The 18,501-nt window shown below is 47.2% G+C and overlaps 1 protein-coding gene across 1 annotated transcript in view; it reads right to left on the reverse strand.

The window, feature by feature from the left end:
• TMEM132D (transmembrane protein 132D) overlaps nucleotides 1-8,071 on the reverse strand; it is an 832,282-nt gene extending 824,211 nt beyond the window's left edge. Inside the window, exon 1 of the mRNA XM_025402435.1 lies at nucleotides 7,664-8,071. Coding sequence (XP_025258220.1) covers nucleotides 7,664-7,742 — 79 coding nt within the window. The 5' untranslated portion in view covers nucleotides 7,743-8,071. The remainder of the gene's footprint in view (nucleotides 1-7,663) is intronic.
• Between the last annotated feature and the right edge of the window lie 10,430 nt (nucleotides 8,072-18,501).

The raw sequence follows: 18,501 nt of genomic DNA on the forward strand, positions 1-18,501 counted from the left end.
CAATGTCGCCATCTGTTTTGATATCAAAATACTTTATTGCCACAGTATCCTGAGAGGTGTGAAACACTGAGTCTCAGCAGACTATTTTATCACTGAAGCATCTTCCCATCTACCACTATAGCTTTCCTGACCAAAACGCAAACAAACAAATAACAACAATGAAACCTGACAGACATCTTCTTAGTGAATCTGCAGAGGGAGATTCCCATAAACATAAACATTTAATGTCACTCTCGTGAAAAGAATAACTTAATGTTACTAAAAGTTAAACGCTTTTTTGGAACCTCTTGTCTTTTCAAATGTACATCTGAATCTCCCTTTATTTATGTACTTTACTTACTTCCTAAGGGAGGAGAAGTGGCTATTTGAATTCTCTTTCAAAGACATCTTTTTTACCTTTATAACTGTTGACTGATCTGTTCTAAAACTATGTACTTCAGTCACTTTTCAGGTGCATGCCACAGGTTTGTTTACTTTTAAGGTCAAGGGCCTTCCTTCTCTACCAATTCTTAATTTCTGGAGGGGGTGCACCTTGGGTGACTCCTAAAACCAATGTTTAAGGACGGGGGTAAAGGAAGCACCTGGCCTCTGACTGTTGCATGTACCCCTTAATTCTTCCTACAGCAGATTTTTTTTTAAATAAATGACAAAGTCATCTGAAAATATTCTGAGTCTTTGGTCCCATGTCACAACAAATCCATGCTGGTTTCCTCTTCCTTTTGTGAGAGGCCCTACCATATCATTTCCACAATTCATTCAAGCGTGCTGTGTGGCATCAAATATCAAAATCAACAATGCATATGTTCACAGCATCAAGCATCCTCCTTCTGCAAACAGGAAGGGTCTGTGTCTTCATTCTGCATGCTTCTTCCTCATTCTTTATAATTCCCCAGAGACCACTAATGTGTCACCTACGCTTTTGGTCCTGGAAGACCAGAGGCCTTGTCTAGTCTTCCCTGCCCAGGACCCTACACATATGTTAGTGACGTAGATGAATAAATAGATCATGAATACAGTCCACTGGGCATGTCTGCAAGTTCTTTAAGAAGCTTGACCTATGGAGATGGGGGAGGAGGAAAACAAAAATAAAAAACAAAAAAGAAGCTGACCTAGGAGATAACCAAACCATTCCACACCATCAGAGAATCTCTTCAACCTCCCTGGTGGTTTTGGAAGTAAATCTCTATTTTAATCCCTTTCAGGTGTTATTTCTGGTTGCTGCTGGAAAAATTAAGGCTGAGAAAACTAAATAACATGATGTTCATTTATTCATTTGCTCGACAAATATCAAGGGTCAACTGTATACCAGGCTCTGAGCTAAAAACTAAAATGGTCTCAACACCTCTCTGCACTCAGCCCCTAGCAAGCCTGGCACCATGTAACAATTCTGTCTGACAAATTGCCTAGTTTTTAGTTATTCCGTATAATTATCAGACATCGGCAGAATGGCCAGGGGTATGGGTTCCGGCATCAGAATTCAGACTCTGCCCGTCTTTTATGTTGTTATGACTTGGAGAAGTTACTTAACGTCTCTGAACTTCAACTTCTGGTACAGCACATATCTACCTCATTGAGTTTATCTGCAAATTTACAAAAAATTATCTTAATAAGTCACTCCACACAGTGCCTGCCATACAGCAATTATTCAAAAATTAGCTGGTATTATTGACCAAAATTTTCCCTGCAGTGCTCTGAATTACTGGAAAAGGCAGCATCAAGCCACTGCACTGTTAGGTACATGTTCTCCAGCAATATTTCACAGTCTTAGGAGCACAGTTAAAAATTGTATGGAGGCCCTGCAATGTCCAAAGCACTAAGCTAAAAATACTGGAGAGAAATCAGATAGAAAAATACCTATTTTTTGTCCCCTAAAAGAAGTTAAAATTTAGGAGAGGAGACAGAAAATAGTTGTAGAATGTCAACCTTGTGAAAGGCAGAAGTGCACTCCCCCAAAAGATATTCACATCCAAATCCCTGAAATCTGCACATGTTGGTTACCTTCTTTGGAAATTTTAAAAGGGGACGTGACTAAGTCAAGACGGGAGATTATGTGGGTCACTAGGGTGGTCCTGAAATGCAAAGTACCCTCCTAAGAGGGAGGCAGTGGGAGGTTTTGTACACAGATACACAGAAGAGAAGGTGATGTGAGGAGGGGCAGGGAGAGATCTGAAGCCACTTGCACACGAGTCAAGGACTGCAGCCACTGCCAGGAGCTGGAAGAGGCAAGGAAGGATTCCCCCAGCGCCTCATGCAGACACCTCAGTTTCAGCCCAGTGATGCTGCTTTTGGACTTCTGGCCTCCAGAACTGCAGGGAATGCCCTTCTGTTAAGTTACATGTTTGTGGCAACTTTTTACAGCAGCCACAGGGAACGTATACATACTTTGTATAGAAGTTAAAATCCATCCTGCCCTCCTTCTACCTTTAAAGAATGACAAACTGCCTCAACATGGCCTATGAAACAGTGACTGTGGGATCTGTCATCCACCTGGAGAATTTTGGGAGTGAAAGAGGGTGCTGACCTCTGCCCACCCCCAGCTCTACCCAGCACTTTCTCTCCTCTCCCTTCACACAGTCCCGAAATCCGCAGGGCTCTCTCCCCAACCTTCCTGGCCACACTGTCCTCGTGAGTCCCCAGTGTCCCAGTCTCTTGGTGGACTCAAGATGGGAGATTATGTGGATCACCTGGGTAGTCCTGACTCCTCCCAGTCCACCCGGTAATGCCAGCCTATCCTTCGGACAAGGGGAGTCTTCCCAGCTACTCTAAGTCAACTGCCACAGTATCTAGATCCAGAGACTCTCACCCCCTCCTCCACAGCACACCCACAGTGCTAACTTTACGTTTTTCTGTGTAATTCACACGTGCCCCTATCTCTCCTATAAATGGCAAGTTCTCTGGGAACGGTAACCATATCAACCTGGGCTTTTCCTTACTACGGTACTCCCTGTGCCCAGCACGGTATGGGGTACATCATTGGTGCTCAGAAGGCAGTTACAGTTATGAGATAGGAAAGAGGAGGGAACGAAGAGGGGACTGATGAATATAAAACTGCCCAGGTTTCAGCTTACAATTTCAAGCAACGGAGTGATGGTGTGAGGCACTTTGACATCTAGAAGAATGACTGGCACTAAACATCCCTACCTAAGGACGCTTTAGTACCTGCCTTGTGTCCTCACAGCACTTGGAAATAGTTCCTGCTGAGCTCTGTGTTCACTGAAGGCATGTGGCCTTTGATATTTGTTGAATGAATATACAGATGGATGGAATGATGAATGGATGGGTGAAATGATAGATGGATAGATGGAAGGATGGGTGGATAGAAGGATGGAATGATGATTGGATGGATGGATGGACAGATGGATGGAAGGATGGATGGAAGGATGGCGGGATGGATGGATGGATGGATAATGGATGGATGGATGGATGCATGCATGGATGGATGGATGGATGGACTGGTGGATGGACAGACAGATAGATAGGTGGATGATGGATGGATGGATGGATGGATGGATGGATATGGATGGATGGACTGGTGGATGGACAGATAGACGGGTGGATGATGGATGGATGGATGGATGGATATGAATGGATGGACTGGTGGATGAACAGACAGATAGATGGGTGGATGATGGATGGATGGATGGATGGATGGATATGGATGGATGGACTGGTGGATGGACAGATAGACGGGTGGATGATGGATGGATGGATGGATGGATATGAATGGATGGACTGGTGGATGGACAGATAGATAGACGAGTGGATGATGGATGGATGGATGGATGGATATGAATAGATGGACTGGTGGATGGACAGATTAGATAGACGGGTGGATGATGGATGGATGGATGGATGGATATGAATGGATGGACTGGTGGATGGACAGATAGATAGACGGGTGGATGATGGATGGATGGATGGATATGAATGGATGGACTGGTGGATGTATGGGCGGATGGAATGATGGGTGAATGCATGGTTGGGAAGATGGATAACGCCTGGAGTAACAGAAAAATGATAGATAAATTCTAAATATTGTGTAGCACAGCCTCTATAATAAAATATTTTTGAAATTTTTGTTTACTCATTTTTTCTTGGCTCTTAGAATATAACTAAGTTAAACAGATCCTCAAACTTGGAATTCTACCTTTCTATGCACATAAGTATTTTTAATAAAATCATATTTTAACTCTTTAATTCATACAAAACAAAACTTAGTGGTCTCTTCATTCTTTGGCCTTTTAATTTGACAGAATTTGAATGTAAGCAAAAAGTCACTCTCTTCCCCATAACTGGCTCCCTTCTGACATTCTTTCTTCTCCCAAAAAGTCCTTGACCCTTAAAGAAGTTATCACTATATTTTGAAGCTCTTTTTGGTCCACAGCTTCCTTAAATAAGGGGTGGTACTCTCCTACCCAGAAGCTTCACTCTGACCCAGTTAACACCTCAGTGTCATCAAATTGTGTCAAATGGAATTTCCTGATGCAGATACGATTTATAAGCCGAGGGACAGTTCAGTTCATGTCCCAATATATTCATATCACCTCTCCTCTAAGATTCTCTGATCCCTTGAAAGTTGTCACCCAGTTGGAAATCAAATATGAACTATATTTAACAGGATTCTAATTGGAAGTAAACACACAAACACACCACACACACACAACGCAAAGTGCCTGAACTGTCTGGGGCTGATTGAAAAAGAATATTACCAAGTATTAAACATCCATTTCAGCATATTATTAGAGGCTAGAAGCTCTACACATAGAAGCAGCTTCAGGAAGGCGCTCCAAGAAGCCCACTGCCCAGGCCATTGGCCACGCTCAGCTGGAAGCAGGCAGAGCACGTGCCCAGCACCGCCATAGGCACAGGGACCACGACAGTGCCACAGCCCCGCTAGCAATCGCACATCTCTCAGCCTCTGCTTCTTTCTTGCCTCTGCTTCTTTCTTACCAGCACGTGCAAGGGAACATAACTGGGAAGGATGCAGGTGAGGATTGTAACAAGCAACCTAAATGTGGCAACCCTCTTGACTTTGTATTTAAAAATCACCTTGCCCTCTGCCCATCTCTAATCTCCTCACTAATTTTTCTTCTCAGCCCACCCTCCATACACCTGCCCCCTCCCACAAAGTTCACAGTAATGCATTAAAACTCATCCGCAGGCTGGCACCACTGCAAACTACATCAAGGTACCAGCAAAGCCAGACCTTAAACATTTAAGGCCATTCTCCAGAAAAGTTAGGGGCCATAGGACAAGGCTACTGGGGAAACTTTGTGTGTCATACCACACTTTCTAGGTCCTAGGGGCATAGAAGTACAAGCAATAGAATCTTATTTTTATTTGTTTTTAAAAAAATATCTACAAGACGGTGGGTTTGTTCTACGACTAATCATTTTCTGCTCATGAAATATAAACGTGTCAGGCTCGAGCATATTAACCTGGTATTAAAATCTGCATTTTGTTTCATTCAAAAATTCCCATTTGGAAAGACAATACAGTAAGAATGACACTATGTGGAAACAGGTATTTAATACTTGATAATATTCTTTTTCAATCAGCCCCACACAAATGAGGCACTTTGGGGGGGGTGTGTGTGTGTGTGTGTGGGTTTACTTCCAATTAAAATCCTTTTAAATACAGTCCATACTTGATTGCAAGCTGGTGACAACTTTCAAGTGATCAGAGAATCTTAGAGGAGGTGATATGAATACACTGGGAAAAGAATGGGCCTGTCCCTGAATTTATAAATCATATCTGCATCATGAAATTCCATTTTACACAATTTGCTAATAGGGGTGTTAATTTTTTTTCTTGTTCTTTGACATATTGTGACTAATCCTGAATCATCTACCATGTGCTCAGACTCTGCTAATTGCTTACAAAGTCTCCACACAGAACCGATTCACTTTTGAACTGTCTGGCTGACTTAAGTTCAACACACAAAATATGTCATATGCTAAGCTTATCATAACATTTTACATGTTAATTTTTGGCCACCTAGTAAAGAGGCTTCCACACCACAGAGTACCTCATTTAAGGACATGTTCAGTGTTCCCAGTTGAAAAAGTTCACAAGTATCAGGGGAAATACAATTCTCTTCAACACTGCTCAGTCTAATAAAGAAATCAGTAACAGATCTATGTACCTAAGTGAAAAAACACAATAGTGAGGTCTTATTTCCAAAGCTATTCTGTACCTTTCTTAATACAACCTTGTTATTGCAGCATAAACACAAAGGAGTCTAGATCTATTATAAAACCAAGTGAGAACCAACCAAAAAAAATAAAAAATGCTGGGCTGTTGTTGCTGTGGATTTTGGTTTTTTTAATCTCACGTCTGCCTGAGTCAGGTTCATTGAATTCATCAACCTTTTCTTTGGTTTCCTGTGCACATTATAAATCCAGAAAGCTCTGATCCCAGGGACTGTTCTCACTCATAATTAGGAAACAGGAGCCCATCTCAACCACACTTCAAAGACAGGGAAGTAGGGTGAACGTAAATTCCTCTTTCTAAATCGAACCAGCACAGAAACTCAGCATTGAACTGTCTTCATCTATTATCAGATCCAAAGCAACATAACCTCAGTGATTCTGGAGGAACTCAGAAACAGACAATTCATGTAATTAAAAGACTTTGTGCATGACAATTGGCTTTGAAGTTTCTGAGAGCGATCTCATCTCAAAAATCTTCGCAGAAAAATATGGGTACAGTGTTCTTGCAGCACGTATTAGAGAGGGCTGAGACGCTTCACTCTCCTCCGCGTGTGTTTATCTGCAGGAAAGGGGCACCGGGTGGGGGAACCACACCCGAACAGCCCAGGTCAATCATGAGAAAGAATCGCCCGCACAAATCACACCATTTCTCTTCAAGTTAGAATGACTGTCCAGAGCTTCCAAACTTGCTCTTCCCATGACAGACAGGGATGCTGGCAGAAGAGAAGAGGCAGCATTGAAGAATTCCTGCCTTGACACAGGGCTTCAAGTCAGGGCCCCGCTGGGATAACTCGGGTCACAACTTGTAGCTGAAACTCCACGTGCACCCTGCGGGGCCGCTGCTCCCAGCACCCTACAGAAGGGTGAGAGCCAGACCCTGTGCCCAAACCTCCACAGCGGCAGACCTGGAGAAACCCAGCCCCCTTCTTCAGAGCTACCCCCCAGGCTATATTTTTGGCAGCTTGTAATACACGAAATAGTATTCCCATACAACAGGAGTGCTCCAAAATTATTTCCAAATAGGTCAGTGCCACCAGGGAAAGTCAAACTCAAATGCCAGAAATCTTCCTGGTCATCTCAATCCCCTCCCCCGACAGCCGGCTGAGCCCTCCAGAGGCCACCTTTCCCTTCAACAGTCCTCCCGCCCCCTCCCTTTACAGAAAAGGCTTTCAGGAAACGGCCTTCCTTTCCTTTCGGCTCCTTAGCAGTCTCACCTACGGCCTCCCACCCAAGAGCTCCAGGCCAAGCACCTTCGGCCAAGGGGCGTCTGAGGAGCTTGGCTGCTGCAGGAGCGCACGTTCCCACGCGCGCACACACACACACATGCACACAAGCACACACACATGCACACGAGCCCTCTCTCCCGGCCGCCCCCATCCTCCACACACTCCCACACACTCACTCCAGGCGAAGTTAGTTCCCGGGCCGCGGGGCGGCCGCGGCGTCCTCACCTTTGGAGAACAGGGCGGCCAGGCTGATGAGCACAGGCGACCAGTGGTGCCACAGCGTCCCCATCTCAGACGGGCACATCCTGGAGACCCGGTGCGCAGATCCTCCGCTCCCCGGCGCCGTCCAGGCGAAGAAGAGACCGTCTCAGTTCCCTAGAGGCCCGGAGCGGGGCCGGTGGCGAGGGAGCGCCCGGCTAGGGGCCTGAGCAGCCCAGGCGCCCTGCGCCCTCCTCCCGCCAGTCCATGGCCGGGCCGGGAGGCGACGACCGCGCGCGGGCTCCTGAGTTGCTCTCTGGAGTCCAACACGCGCGCAGGCAAACCCCACCTCCCTCCTTCGCCCCCAACAGATTTTTTTTTTATTTTAATCCACGAGGGGTATTTCCTTTCCTGTTTACCCGAGCGAAGAGTGGCCCCCGGTGGCCCAGGCAGGGGCGCCTGCAGGCGCAGGGCTCCGGCGACTCCGGGGCTGGCTAGCGGGCGCTGGCGCGGGCGGCGCCGGGGTGACGGGGCTGCGGCGCCCGGGGCGCGGGCAGAGGAGGCGCGGAGCCCCCCAGGCGGGTAGCCGGGCTGGCTGGGCGGCCCGGGGCTCCCTGGCCCGCAGCCCCCATCCCGGGCCGGCCGCTGCGCCTCGGGCCTCGGGCGCGCGCGCGCTCCGGCACCCAAAGTTTGGCGGGTGCGGCTGCTCCCCGGCCGCCGCCTCGGCCCGCCCGGCCCCGGGCCCGGCTGGGGCTCGCGGGGCTCTACGCGCGCCGAGCGCACGGCTGGCTCCGAAGACGCGGGGCTCCCCCCTGCGCCCGGGGGAGGCGGGCCAGATGTGCGCGGAGGAGGGCCCGCCGGCTCGGGGACGCGGCCGAGCAACGCAGCTGCCTCCTGCCAGGCGGCGCGGGGGCTCGGCTCCGCAAGGACCGCATCCGGAACGGAACGGAGGCGATCGCCACGGTGCCCGGAGCCGGCTAGGGCTTTCGCCTTAAAAATTTGTCTGCTTTTAAAAAGCCCCACCCTTTCGGAGTGACAGCTGTGAGCCCCAATCCGCAAAGTAAATCCCACCTCCCCCTGGCCACCCCACGCCCAGCCTCCCTGCCACCCTCCCTGCCACCCTCCCTGAGAGTGCGGACGCGCGGTGGCGGCGGGCGAGGGCTCCCAGCGCTGGGGCACCCCGAGGACGGAGCCACCCACTCTCCCAACAGGTGTCCAGCTGGCCAACGGCCTCCCCTCGTCATCAAAACCTCAGGCCCAGGGGAGGTCCTCCAGCCCGGGGGCACCTGAGGCTCTTCGCCAGGGAGAGCGCATGGATGGCTGGAGAGGGGCCCTCGCCCCGCCCTGCGCATCTCCCAGGAATCGGAGTGAGGAAGTCACACGCCACACTGAGGTCATGCTGGCCTCAAGCCCCGTCCCAGAACGATCCCCCAAATTAGCGTCCCTAGAAACATTTCATGTATACTCCCCAGGGCTCACTGGGAACAGGAAATGGATCCATTAGAAGACAACATTGCTTTGAGAAGATAAAAGACATGATTCTCACTCACACCTCCCGGAATCTCCAACTAAGACATCCCCACATCAAGATCCCTAAGCACCGTCCTGTAAATGTTAGACCAAGGACTGCTCTGCTCCACGACAGCCTTTAAATTAACCCCATCAAAGCTCAGAGGGAGGAAAAGCATTCAGAATTTTTAAGGAATATTGTAAACCAACAACCCCTGAATCTAACGAGGTGAATTCGCCTCAGTAGATAAAAATGGGTCGTTATCATCTGACTGAGGGGGCAATGGACTTTTTATCCTGTATGCCTGTAGTTGCAGAAATATACCAATGCTTTAAGAGTTTTTAGCTTTCAAAGTTTCAAGGAAGATCAAAAAAGCAACTGCTGTTCTATAGAAGATTGTCTTTCTGAGTTCATGCCCTTTGAGATGTGCTCTTTTCTTTTATTCTATATCTGCTTATCTGAATATCTTTTGTTTGTTTCTTAAACTTGTTGCCTTTTCTGTTTGTATTGCTCACCTATAAAATTCCTGAGAGTCAATGCTGCAAAGACCCTAAGAGATGGTCTCTCTCACTGTTTCTGAAGTTTGAACCAGCTGGAGAGTCATCGGAAAATTTGTTAGACCTGGGTTGCTGGGCCCACCCCAGAGCTAACTCGGCAGGTCAAGGTGGGACTTCAGATCTCCATTTCTAAAAAGTTCAGGTGATGCTGATCCTGCCCACCTGCAGAACACCTGCTGGAACCACTGGTCCCCTTTCTTCTTCACCTGAGTGATGAGAGAGCTGAGCTTTCGTCTCTTGGACACCTTCACCTGGTCTCTGAGTGTCAAAATTGAGGCCCGCACCGAATGCATAACCCAGGTTCCATCCTTAACGCTACAGTGCGTCTATCTGTAAATCATCTATTTGTGACACTGAGTCTATTTGTAAAACATTTCTCAAACATATTGACTAGAAACAAGTGGTCCCTGTTCTTCATTAAAAACAATCATGTTTTTCTAAATCAAATTGAGTTTTTCCCCTGAATTGCAATCATCCAACAACTTTTTGCCATTGCAAAAGGTTTCTCTATCTGTAGTGTGAAGACAAAAGGTGACTGTCAAGTTCCAGCTGCTGCCTAAAATGTTAAATGTTTTCTTCATTATGCGTAGTTGGCTAAACGAAAGTTTTTTCAACTCTTTGATATGGAAGCTTTTTTGGGAAGCTGCAACTTCAGATACCTAATCAGTGGCTAAAATAAGATGCAAGAATGGCTTGGTACTTTTTCTCTCTCCAGTATGCCATTCTCCCTGGTACATCTAATCTTCTTTGGGTAATTAGCACAGCTAATTGTGGGGAAGCAAAACTTAGAAAGACTTGGAGATGGATGCTGAGGGCTCGTAGGTCCCTAACTCCAGCCCCTGCCCCGGGACAACTTCCCACCTTGTCTCTCTCAAGTTAGTTGTAAGAATCTGCTTTCCTCCAAGAATATGTGTGTCATCTGCAGGGCCATAAATCAATTTGTAAGCCTAATTTTGTCGGTAATTACATTGCACTAATTGTTCATGCTGTGTGGATAAGGCTTTTACACTAATCAGTTCTTGTTGTTGTTTTTCAATAAAACAAAAACATTCCCTGTAGCAGTTTTTGAGAAATGCCAACTTTGTTTGAGGGTTGATAATGGCAGAAAGCAGCTGGAATTCAAGTACTGCAGGGGTTATGCCACTGGTGGATGAGAGGATGCTGGCGGGCCCTCTAAAGATGGGGCATCCTGTAAAACTGAAGCCATTCTCTTCCAGTCCTTCTGATTGCATCCAGGAGAAAAGTTCAGGCCTGAGCTACTCTGAAACAACTTCTTAGTAATTGCAAATGTTTTTTAAACAAAATGGGAAGCTCATTCTGCACAATGACAACATCTAGCTCAAGCTATTAACATCGATTTGTTTTTATTTTGATTATTATTTTTGTTTTCTCGCTCTCCTTTTACTTGGTGATGCATTTCATTTAAAAAATATCAAGTTATGTATGTTTATGCAGATGGGAAATGAGTAGTGAATTTAGCAATCTCTACTGATATGGGTGCAGGCATCATCTTCTCTCTCTATGACAATACCCAGGAAGATGGTGAGAAATGAAGTTTGGGAAACCTTAGCGTGAAGCGAGAGCCACCAGATCAATCCCTCCTGAAGATGCCGAAGAAATTTTTGAAACTCCCTTTCTTCCCAATTCTCCGAAATTCGTGAAATGGCTGGGAAGTAGAAAGGCCTGATCCAATCAATGGTCTCTTTCAAGAGTGGGGAAAGCCTTCTGATGCTGAGTGCACGGTAAGTACTGGGAACACCGCACACCCTTCCTGGTAAGGCCAGCAAGAGATCATCCTTCCAGAAGCAGCACCTCTGCGGAATCCATGCTGTGCCTTTGAGGACAGTCCATGTTCGCCAAGACCTGTCATTCTCTCCTTCCCAGCACATGGATGACTACACTTCTCAGCCCCTGGCAGTTGACCAACTAAATGTGAGCAGAAGTCATGGGAGTCTTTTCTCTGGTGGGGCAGTGAAAAGCTCACCTGTGACTCCTCACTCTGTACCTGCCCTGCCCTGCCCTGGGAGCAGAGTGGACCATTCGAGATGGTGCAGCTGCTACAAGGTGGGCCTCCCAGCCAGCAGCCCAGCAAGTCAATGGGAGAGCAAAGTCCCCCACCAATCCACATTAAGAAGTATGGTAGGAGAAACTGATGTTTATTGTGTGAATCATCAAACTTCTAAGTTCTTCCAGGTTAACCATACTAAAATTCAGACCCACTTTTACTCTCCTCTCTCTGTCCTTCCCCCTTTCTCATCTCTTCCTGGAGCTCCACAAGCAGATGTTAAAAGGTCAAAATATTCGCACTCCCCAGGTGACCCATGTCTTCACCAGGTAACTCTCAGGTGAACCTCGCAGAGCAGCCTCTTCTGCAAAGACCAACAGGATGGTGCTGCATTTGCCTTAAGTTACCGATTTATGGATCAATACCGAAAGGTCAGCAGGCCTTGAATAGTCTTCTTTGAAGTCACATGCTGGACTTCTTGGCACTAATTATGTCTTTGTACCTGTAACCTGATCAGTCCCTGAGTGTTCCTCGGTCAGGGGTGAGGTCAAGGAGAAGCTGCAAGGCCACACCTGCAGGAAATCCTTTGTTGAAAAGACTGCCTGGATTCTGCATGCATCTATGCACTGGAGCCTGTGACAGAAGCCTGTTCCCTCACCCCTGCTTCCTCTGCCTGTTGGAGACATAGCCAGACCACATGCCCTCGCCTTCGTAAGGTTAATTGTGGCTACGGTTATGTCCAAAAGAATCTGGGAGGAAGGGATGTGCCTCCCTTTCAGGGGGAGCGTTTGGGAGCCTGTGAAACCCCCAAAGTCTCTTCCCGCCTTTTCAAGTTGAATGCAGAAATTCAAGGGAGAACCCCCAAGCCTTCGGCGATGGCAGAGCTGCAAGATGGAATGAGTCTGGGTCCTGAAATGTGGAATGCCACTTCTCTTACATGGAATTTTGGGTGAGCAAGAAATAAGATGGCATGGTGTTAAGTCATGGAGGTTCAGGGTTTTGTTTGTTAGAATGAACCATTCCAGGCAATACAGGGCGTATTGATCTCGTCACTGCCAACAGAAGCAGGAGTGGGACACAAGGAAACACCTCTATCAGCTCCTGAGACTACGATGAAGCTTTGGCTCATTTTACGATATGAAGAGAGTCCAAAGGAGGGAGGAACCAGCAACCACCACCAGCTAATGAACACATGAGGTGTTCCGTCCCCTCTACCAGGCACCAGGAATAAGGCAAAGGATGCCCTCGGAGAGCTGGTATTTGATCTGTTGGGGTCTTTAAAGAATATTGCAGAGAACAAGTATCATCAGTTCCAAGAGAGGGTCTTCCTGGGCTGGGGCACCCTGAGGAGTGGGTTTTATATGGATTCCTCCTTCCATTCAACACATATTTATTCAGGGTGTACTGCTGGTCAGGCCCTGGAGGCTTCATAGTGAACAAGCCCATCATGAAATTTTATTCCCATGGGGACAGATAGGAAACAAGCACACTGAAGAACAAGATTCTTTCAAGAAGAACCTGTGAAGAACTCAGGTAGCACAATTACCTGCCCTTTGGAGAGGTCGGGAAAGGCTTCTTGGAGCAGCACGATCTCTCTCACCAGAATGATCCTCAGAGTGCAGATCTGGGTCATACAACTGTCTGGCGGCGGGGACAGCAGCTGCAAAGGCCACGAGGCATCGCAAAGGATGGAGGAGCAGAAAGCCCTATGTGGTTGAAGCTTAGTGAGCCAGGGAGAGCATGGTGGGAGAGGAGCTGCAGGGGAGCGGCAGGAGACAGAGGATGCAGGGGCCTCGCTGGGACTCAGGAAGCCAGAGTGAAGCTTCAAGCAGGGAAGTTGTAGGAGCCTATTCACATTTTCGAAAGATCTCTTGATGTTCCAATAGTGCCACAGAGGCCGGGGCTAGGCACAGGTGCGTCTGGAAAAATGTACCTTGCCAGACTCCCATCCCTTCCACGGGGCCCCTGTTCTGCCTCCCACTGGGCCCAATCCAGAGGCCTCTGCATGTGCCAGGCAGGTGGCTGCAGGAACAATCTCAGGCCCAGCCCAGGGAGGCCGGCCGGACAGGAGCCGCACAGCTCAGAGACAGCGCAACATGCCCGGGCGTTGTGTCCGCGTTCAGAGCTGTGAGTGTGTACTGGCCCCTGGAATGCTGAACCTGTGTCTACTTTCTTCTCTGATTTTTGGTGTCTCTCTTCTTTCTCAAGAACACCTGTATTAACTTCTCATCTAGCAAGTCCCAGCCCTGCCGTTTCAGAACACGCCCTGTGCTGGGCTGGTGGTGTTTGCTAGGGTGGAGAAAATGAGTGGTGGGGTTGACTGACACTGAGGTCCAGGCCGGACTTGGAAAGCCATCTGCCAGCACGTGGTTTGTGTGGGCAGCTGTGAGGTCTGTTTAGGGTGCCTCCCTCTGTGATCGCTGAGAGCTGGCACTCGGCAGCCCACTTGCAGGGTGTGGGCCTTCCGTTTGTGGGGGCTCAGCTAACAGCACACGGTAAGAAGGAAGAGGGGTGCCCCCCCAGAGATCAGCCTCCCCAGGAACAGACTCAGTCCCTGCCCATCCCTCCAAGAGGACTTGACCTCAAACAAAAGAGAAAACTGGCATGGATGTGGCCTGCAGCACGAGCCCAGAATGAGTCCATTTGACATGCGTCAGAAAGATCAATTTACTTCTCGGAACTAAGCATCCAAATGATTTGATTTCTTTTGTCCGCTTAAAATCAATGTGTCTAATGGACTTGAAGGGCTGGGTTCTTAGATTACAGAGGCCTTTGTCGGGGAATCAATTAACCCATTGCAGAGATCTTCAGATCAGAGGTACACATCCCACGATTATTATTGAAGAAAATAGGCCGGGCACGGTGGCTCAAGCCTGTAATCCCAGCACTTTGGGAGGCCGAGACGGGCGGATCACGAGGTCAGGAGATCGAGACCATCCTGGCTAACACGGTGAAACCCCGTCTCTACTAAGAAATACAAAAAAAAACTAGCCGGGCGTGGTGGCGGGCACCTGTAGTCCCAGCTACTCGGGAAGCTGAGGCAGGAGAATGGCGTGAACCTGGGAGGCGGAGCTTGCAGTGAGCTGAGATCCAGGCACTGCACTCCAGCCTGGGCGACAGAGCGAGACTCCGTCTCAAAAAAAAAAAAAAAAAAGAAAGAAAGAAAATAGCCCTTCTGCTACTGCACCAAAAAGGAAAATTAAAAAGTGTCTATGAAATGGATACACAGGGAGTTAATCCCGCCCTAGAGGAGCTCTTAGTGGCCAACAAGTGAAAGGGTTTATCCAGCAATTTGGTGAGTTTGCCAACATCAAAGAGAACGTAAACACGCAAGATGTTGTTGCTTGTCAATGTATACACCAGCTTCAAAGCTGAAGTCTGAGGATACTGTCAATGGCCCAGTTTAGACGTTATTAAAGGATGCTTTGGGGAGTGAGTACATGAGTTGAAATAACAGGGTTGTGGCTACTTCTGGTTTAGACTAACTCAATTTTTTCTCTTAATAAAAGCCCCCTAAGTTCCCCAAGTAATTAACTTGATGTTCACTCCAATTTCTTTGTGAAAACTAACTTCGCTGAGCGGTATGCCTTTCTTCGTGTGAGATTTCCATGGTAGAAGAGTAAAGGACCATTTTTGTCGTCTTCCCTCCCCACAGATGAGCCAGTCCAAGTCGGAACGAAAAGACCCCACCTCCACATAGCACATACGTCTTTCTGAAGACTGACTCTAACAATCTTTTTATTATCATTATTATTATTATTTATTCGGAGTCTCGCTCTGTCACCCAGGTTGGAGTGCAGTGGTGTGATCTCAGCTCACTGCAACCTCTGCCTCCCAGGTTCCAGCGATTCTCCTGCCTTAGGTTCCCCAGTAGCTGGGACTACAGGTGCCCACCACCATGCCCAGCTAATTTTTGTATTTTTAGTAGAGACGGGGTTTCACCATCTTGGCCAGGCTGGTCTCGAACTCCTGACCTCAAGTGATCTGCTTGCCTCAGCCTCCCAAAGTACTGGGATTACAGGCATGAACCACCGCGCCCGGCCTGCATCTAACAATTCTTACATGCCAGTGTTTGATTTTGTCAGAAAGCCTGCGTTGGCTTTCTGTGTTGAATGGTGTTGAAATGGATTCACTTGGGATTACTCCCTTGGGATGAAATATGACCAGTTCTTTGTCAGCGAATGTTTGACTCATCACGGGAGAGATTCCAGTCTTGAAAAAAGTGACTGAGGACAATAGTGAGCTCTCTGGGTCTGGAAATAAACGCAGCAGCAGGAGGGTACTCTTCTGTATTTGGCTTACAAGATAATTTTCAATTACCCCCAATCGTAGAATATGTGACACCACATAGATGGTATTTGACACTAGATTATTATTTTAACAGGTCAAAGAGGTTGAGGGGGGCACCTGGAGATTGGACCCTCAAACATTTTCTTGTGCACAGCCAGGGAGAGCGGTCGTGCCCGGCGGTGGGACGGACGCGCAGCTGGCTAACGTGGTGCACTCGGGCACCCTGCTCATGGCATCAGTGGACTTGCAGTGACCCCTAGTGCTCCAGAGGCGGCAGCTCAGGACAACTATTTCTTCCTCCAAGAACAAACGCGTTGACTTCTCCCTTTACACCCAACATGCACACGTTGTCATGTTTTCATGAGTCACATTATATTTTTTAAAACTGGCAGTGATTCTTATTATCTCAAGTTAATAAAGAACATGGCCAAGCTCCCACGCTTTCATTCAGGAAATCCTGCAATTCGGTGTCCACAGCTATTACCTTTCACCCTCCATGCTGCCTAGAATGTAGATTAAATTATCTTGCAATTGATTTAAAAATTGAAACATGAGAATTTATATCATATGCATTCTTACTTGAGTCGAACTTTAGTCATTCTCTAAAATCTGCCAAACAACTGATCGCTGTCAAGTGGGTTCAGCCACTCAGCACTGAGGTTTTATGATGTTGGTTGTTCAAATGGATCATTTCCAAATAAGAGGCTGCCAGCAGGATCCTCCACTTTTTCCTTGTCCTTCTTCATCACCCTACTGTCTTAGGCTGCTCAGGCTTCTATAACAAAAATACCATGGCTGGATGGCTTAAAAAAAAAAAAAAAAAAAAAAACAGACCTTAATTTTCTCACTTCTGGAGCCTAGAAGTCCGAGATCAAAGTGCCAGAAGATGCAGTGGTTGGGGAGGACCTGCTTCCTGGCCCGTCGATGGCACCTTCTCCTTGCCATAACCTCACACGGTGGGAGAGGAGAGGTGGGGACTCCCAGACCTCTGCTTTCCTGACCTAATCACCTCCCAAAGCCCCATCTTCCTGACACCATCACACTGGGGCTTAAGATTCCCATAGATGAATTCTGGGGACACATAGTTTATAGCAACGGCTCTCCAAGATACAATGAGTCACTCAAAGAAAAGCAAAAATGCTGGTTCCTTCAGTGTGGCATAAGAAAAAAGAAAAAGAGAGAGAGAGAGGAAGAAGGAAGGAAGGGAAGGATGGAGGGAAGGGAAGGAGGGAGGGAGAGAGGGAGGGAAGGAAGGAAGGAAGGAAGGAAGGAAGGAAGGAAGGAAGGAAGGAAGGAAGGAAGGAAGGAAGGAAGGGTCGGTCAGGGAGCATGCTGCATCTTGCCCTGGAAGAACATGGTTTTGCCTGTGAGTTAGAGACAAGGGGGTTTGTAAGAAGTTCAGAATCATGTCAGTATTGTGGAGAATCTTAGTGTTGGAGCATCCCAGCCATCACCTAATATAATCTTCTCACATTAGATCTGAGGGAAAAAAAAAAAAAAAAAAAACAGAAAGAGGAAAGTCATAGACACAGTTATCGTTGCCTTTTAAAAACACTGCCATAAGGATACAATAATTTAGAAAATTAAAATCTAGCCAGGCATGGTGGCCATACCTGTCATCCCAGCACTTCGGGAGGCCAAGGTGGGAGAATTGCTTGAGCCCAGGATGTTAAGACCAGCCTGGACAACCTAGTGAGACCCTATCTCCACACAAAAGTAGTAAGGAAAATTATCTGGGTGTGGTGGCACACGCCTGCAGTCCGAGCTACCCTGGAGGCCGAGGCAGGTGGATCACTTGAGTCCAAAAGTTCAAGACCAGCCTAGCCAACATAGTGAGACCCCATGTCTAAAACAATAATAATAATAATAATAAGCAAAAGTAGCTGTGTGTGGTGGTACATTCCTGTAGTCCTAGCTACTTGAGAGGCTGAGGCAGAAGCATTGCTTGAGCCCAGTAGTTCAAGGTTGCAGTGAACAATGATTTACTACACTCCATCCTGGGTGACAGAGTGAGACCCTGTCTCAAAAAAAAAAAAAAAACTAGCAAAAAAACACTTCTCATTGCCAAAACTGGCCCCTCCTTGTCATTATTTTCAGTGTGATCTGAAAATGGCTATTCAGGAATGTCTGCAGCTGTTTTTCAGGGACTGTTTCAAGTGAACTAAACTCCAAGCTGTTTAGGTTTGTTTTTCTCGTCTCTTGTCTTTTCCTTTTAATCTGGCATTCCTGAACTGGGACCACTTTGGAAATAACTTCTATAAAATCCATTATGAAAAATCTGTGCTTAAAACATATGTATTTATCAGATATTTCAAAATGCTTTCTAAAATTAGCCTTCAAAAAATGACAGTTTAGCTAAACATTCTTTGTTAGCAAAACTAGTGTTAATCACATATGTGCCTACCTTGAGTGGATGCCTATTAATAAATGGCAGATGCTCAGATCATCTACCTCCTCGTGCTGGATGAAACCCACTGTGTTTCAAACACAAGACGGTGTGGTA

This window comes from Theropithecus gelada, chromosome 11 (genome assembly GCF_003255815.1).
Source record: "Theropithecus gelada isolate Dixy chromosome 11, Tgel_1.0, whole genome shotgun sequence".
NCBI lineage: Eukaryota > Metazoa > Chordata > Mammalia > Primates > Cercopithecidae > Theropithecus > Theropithecus gelada.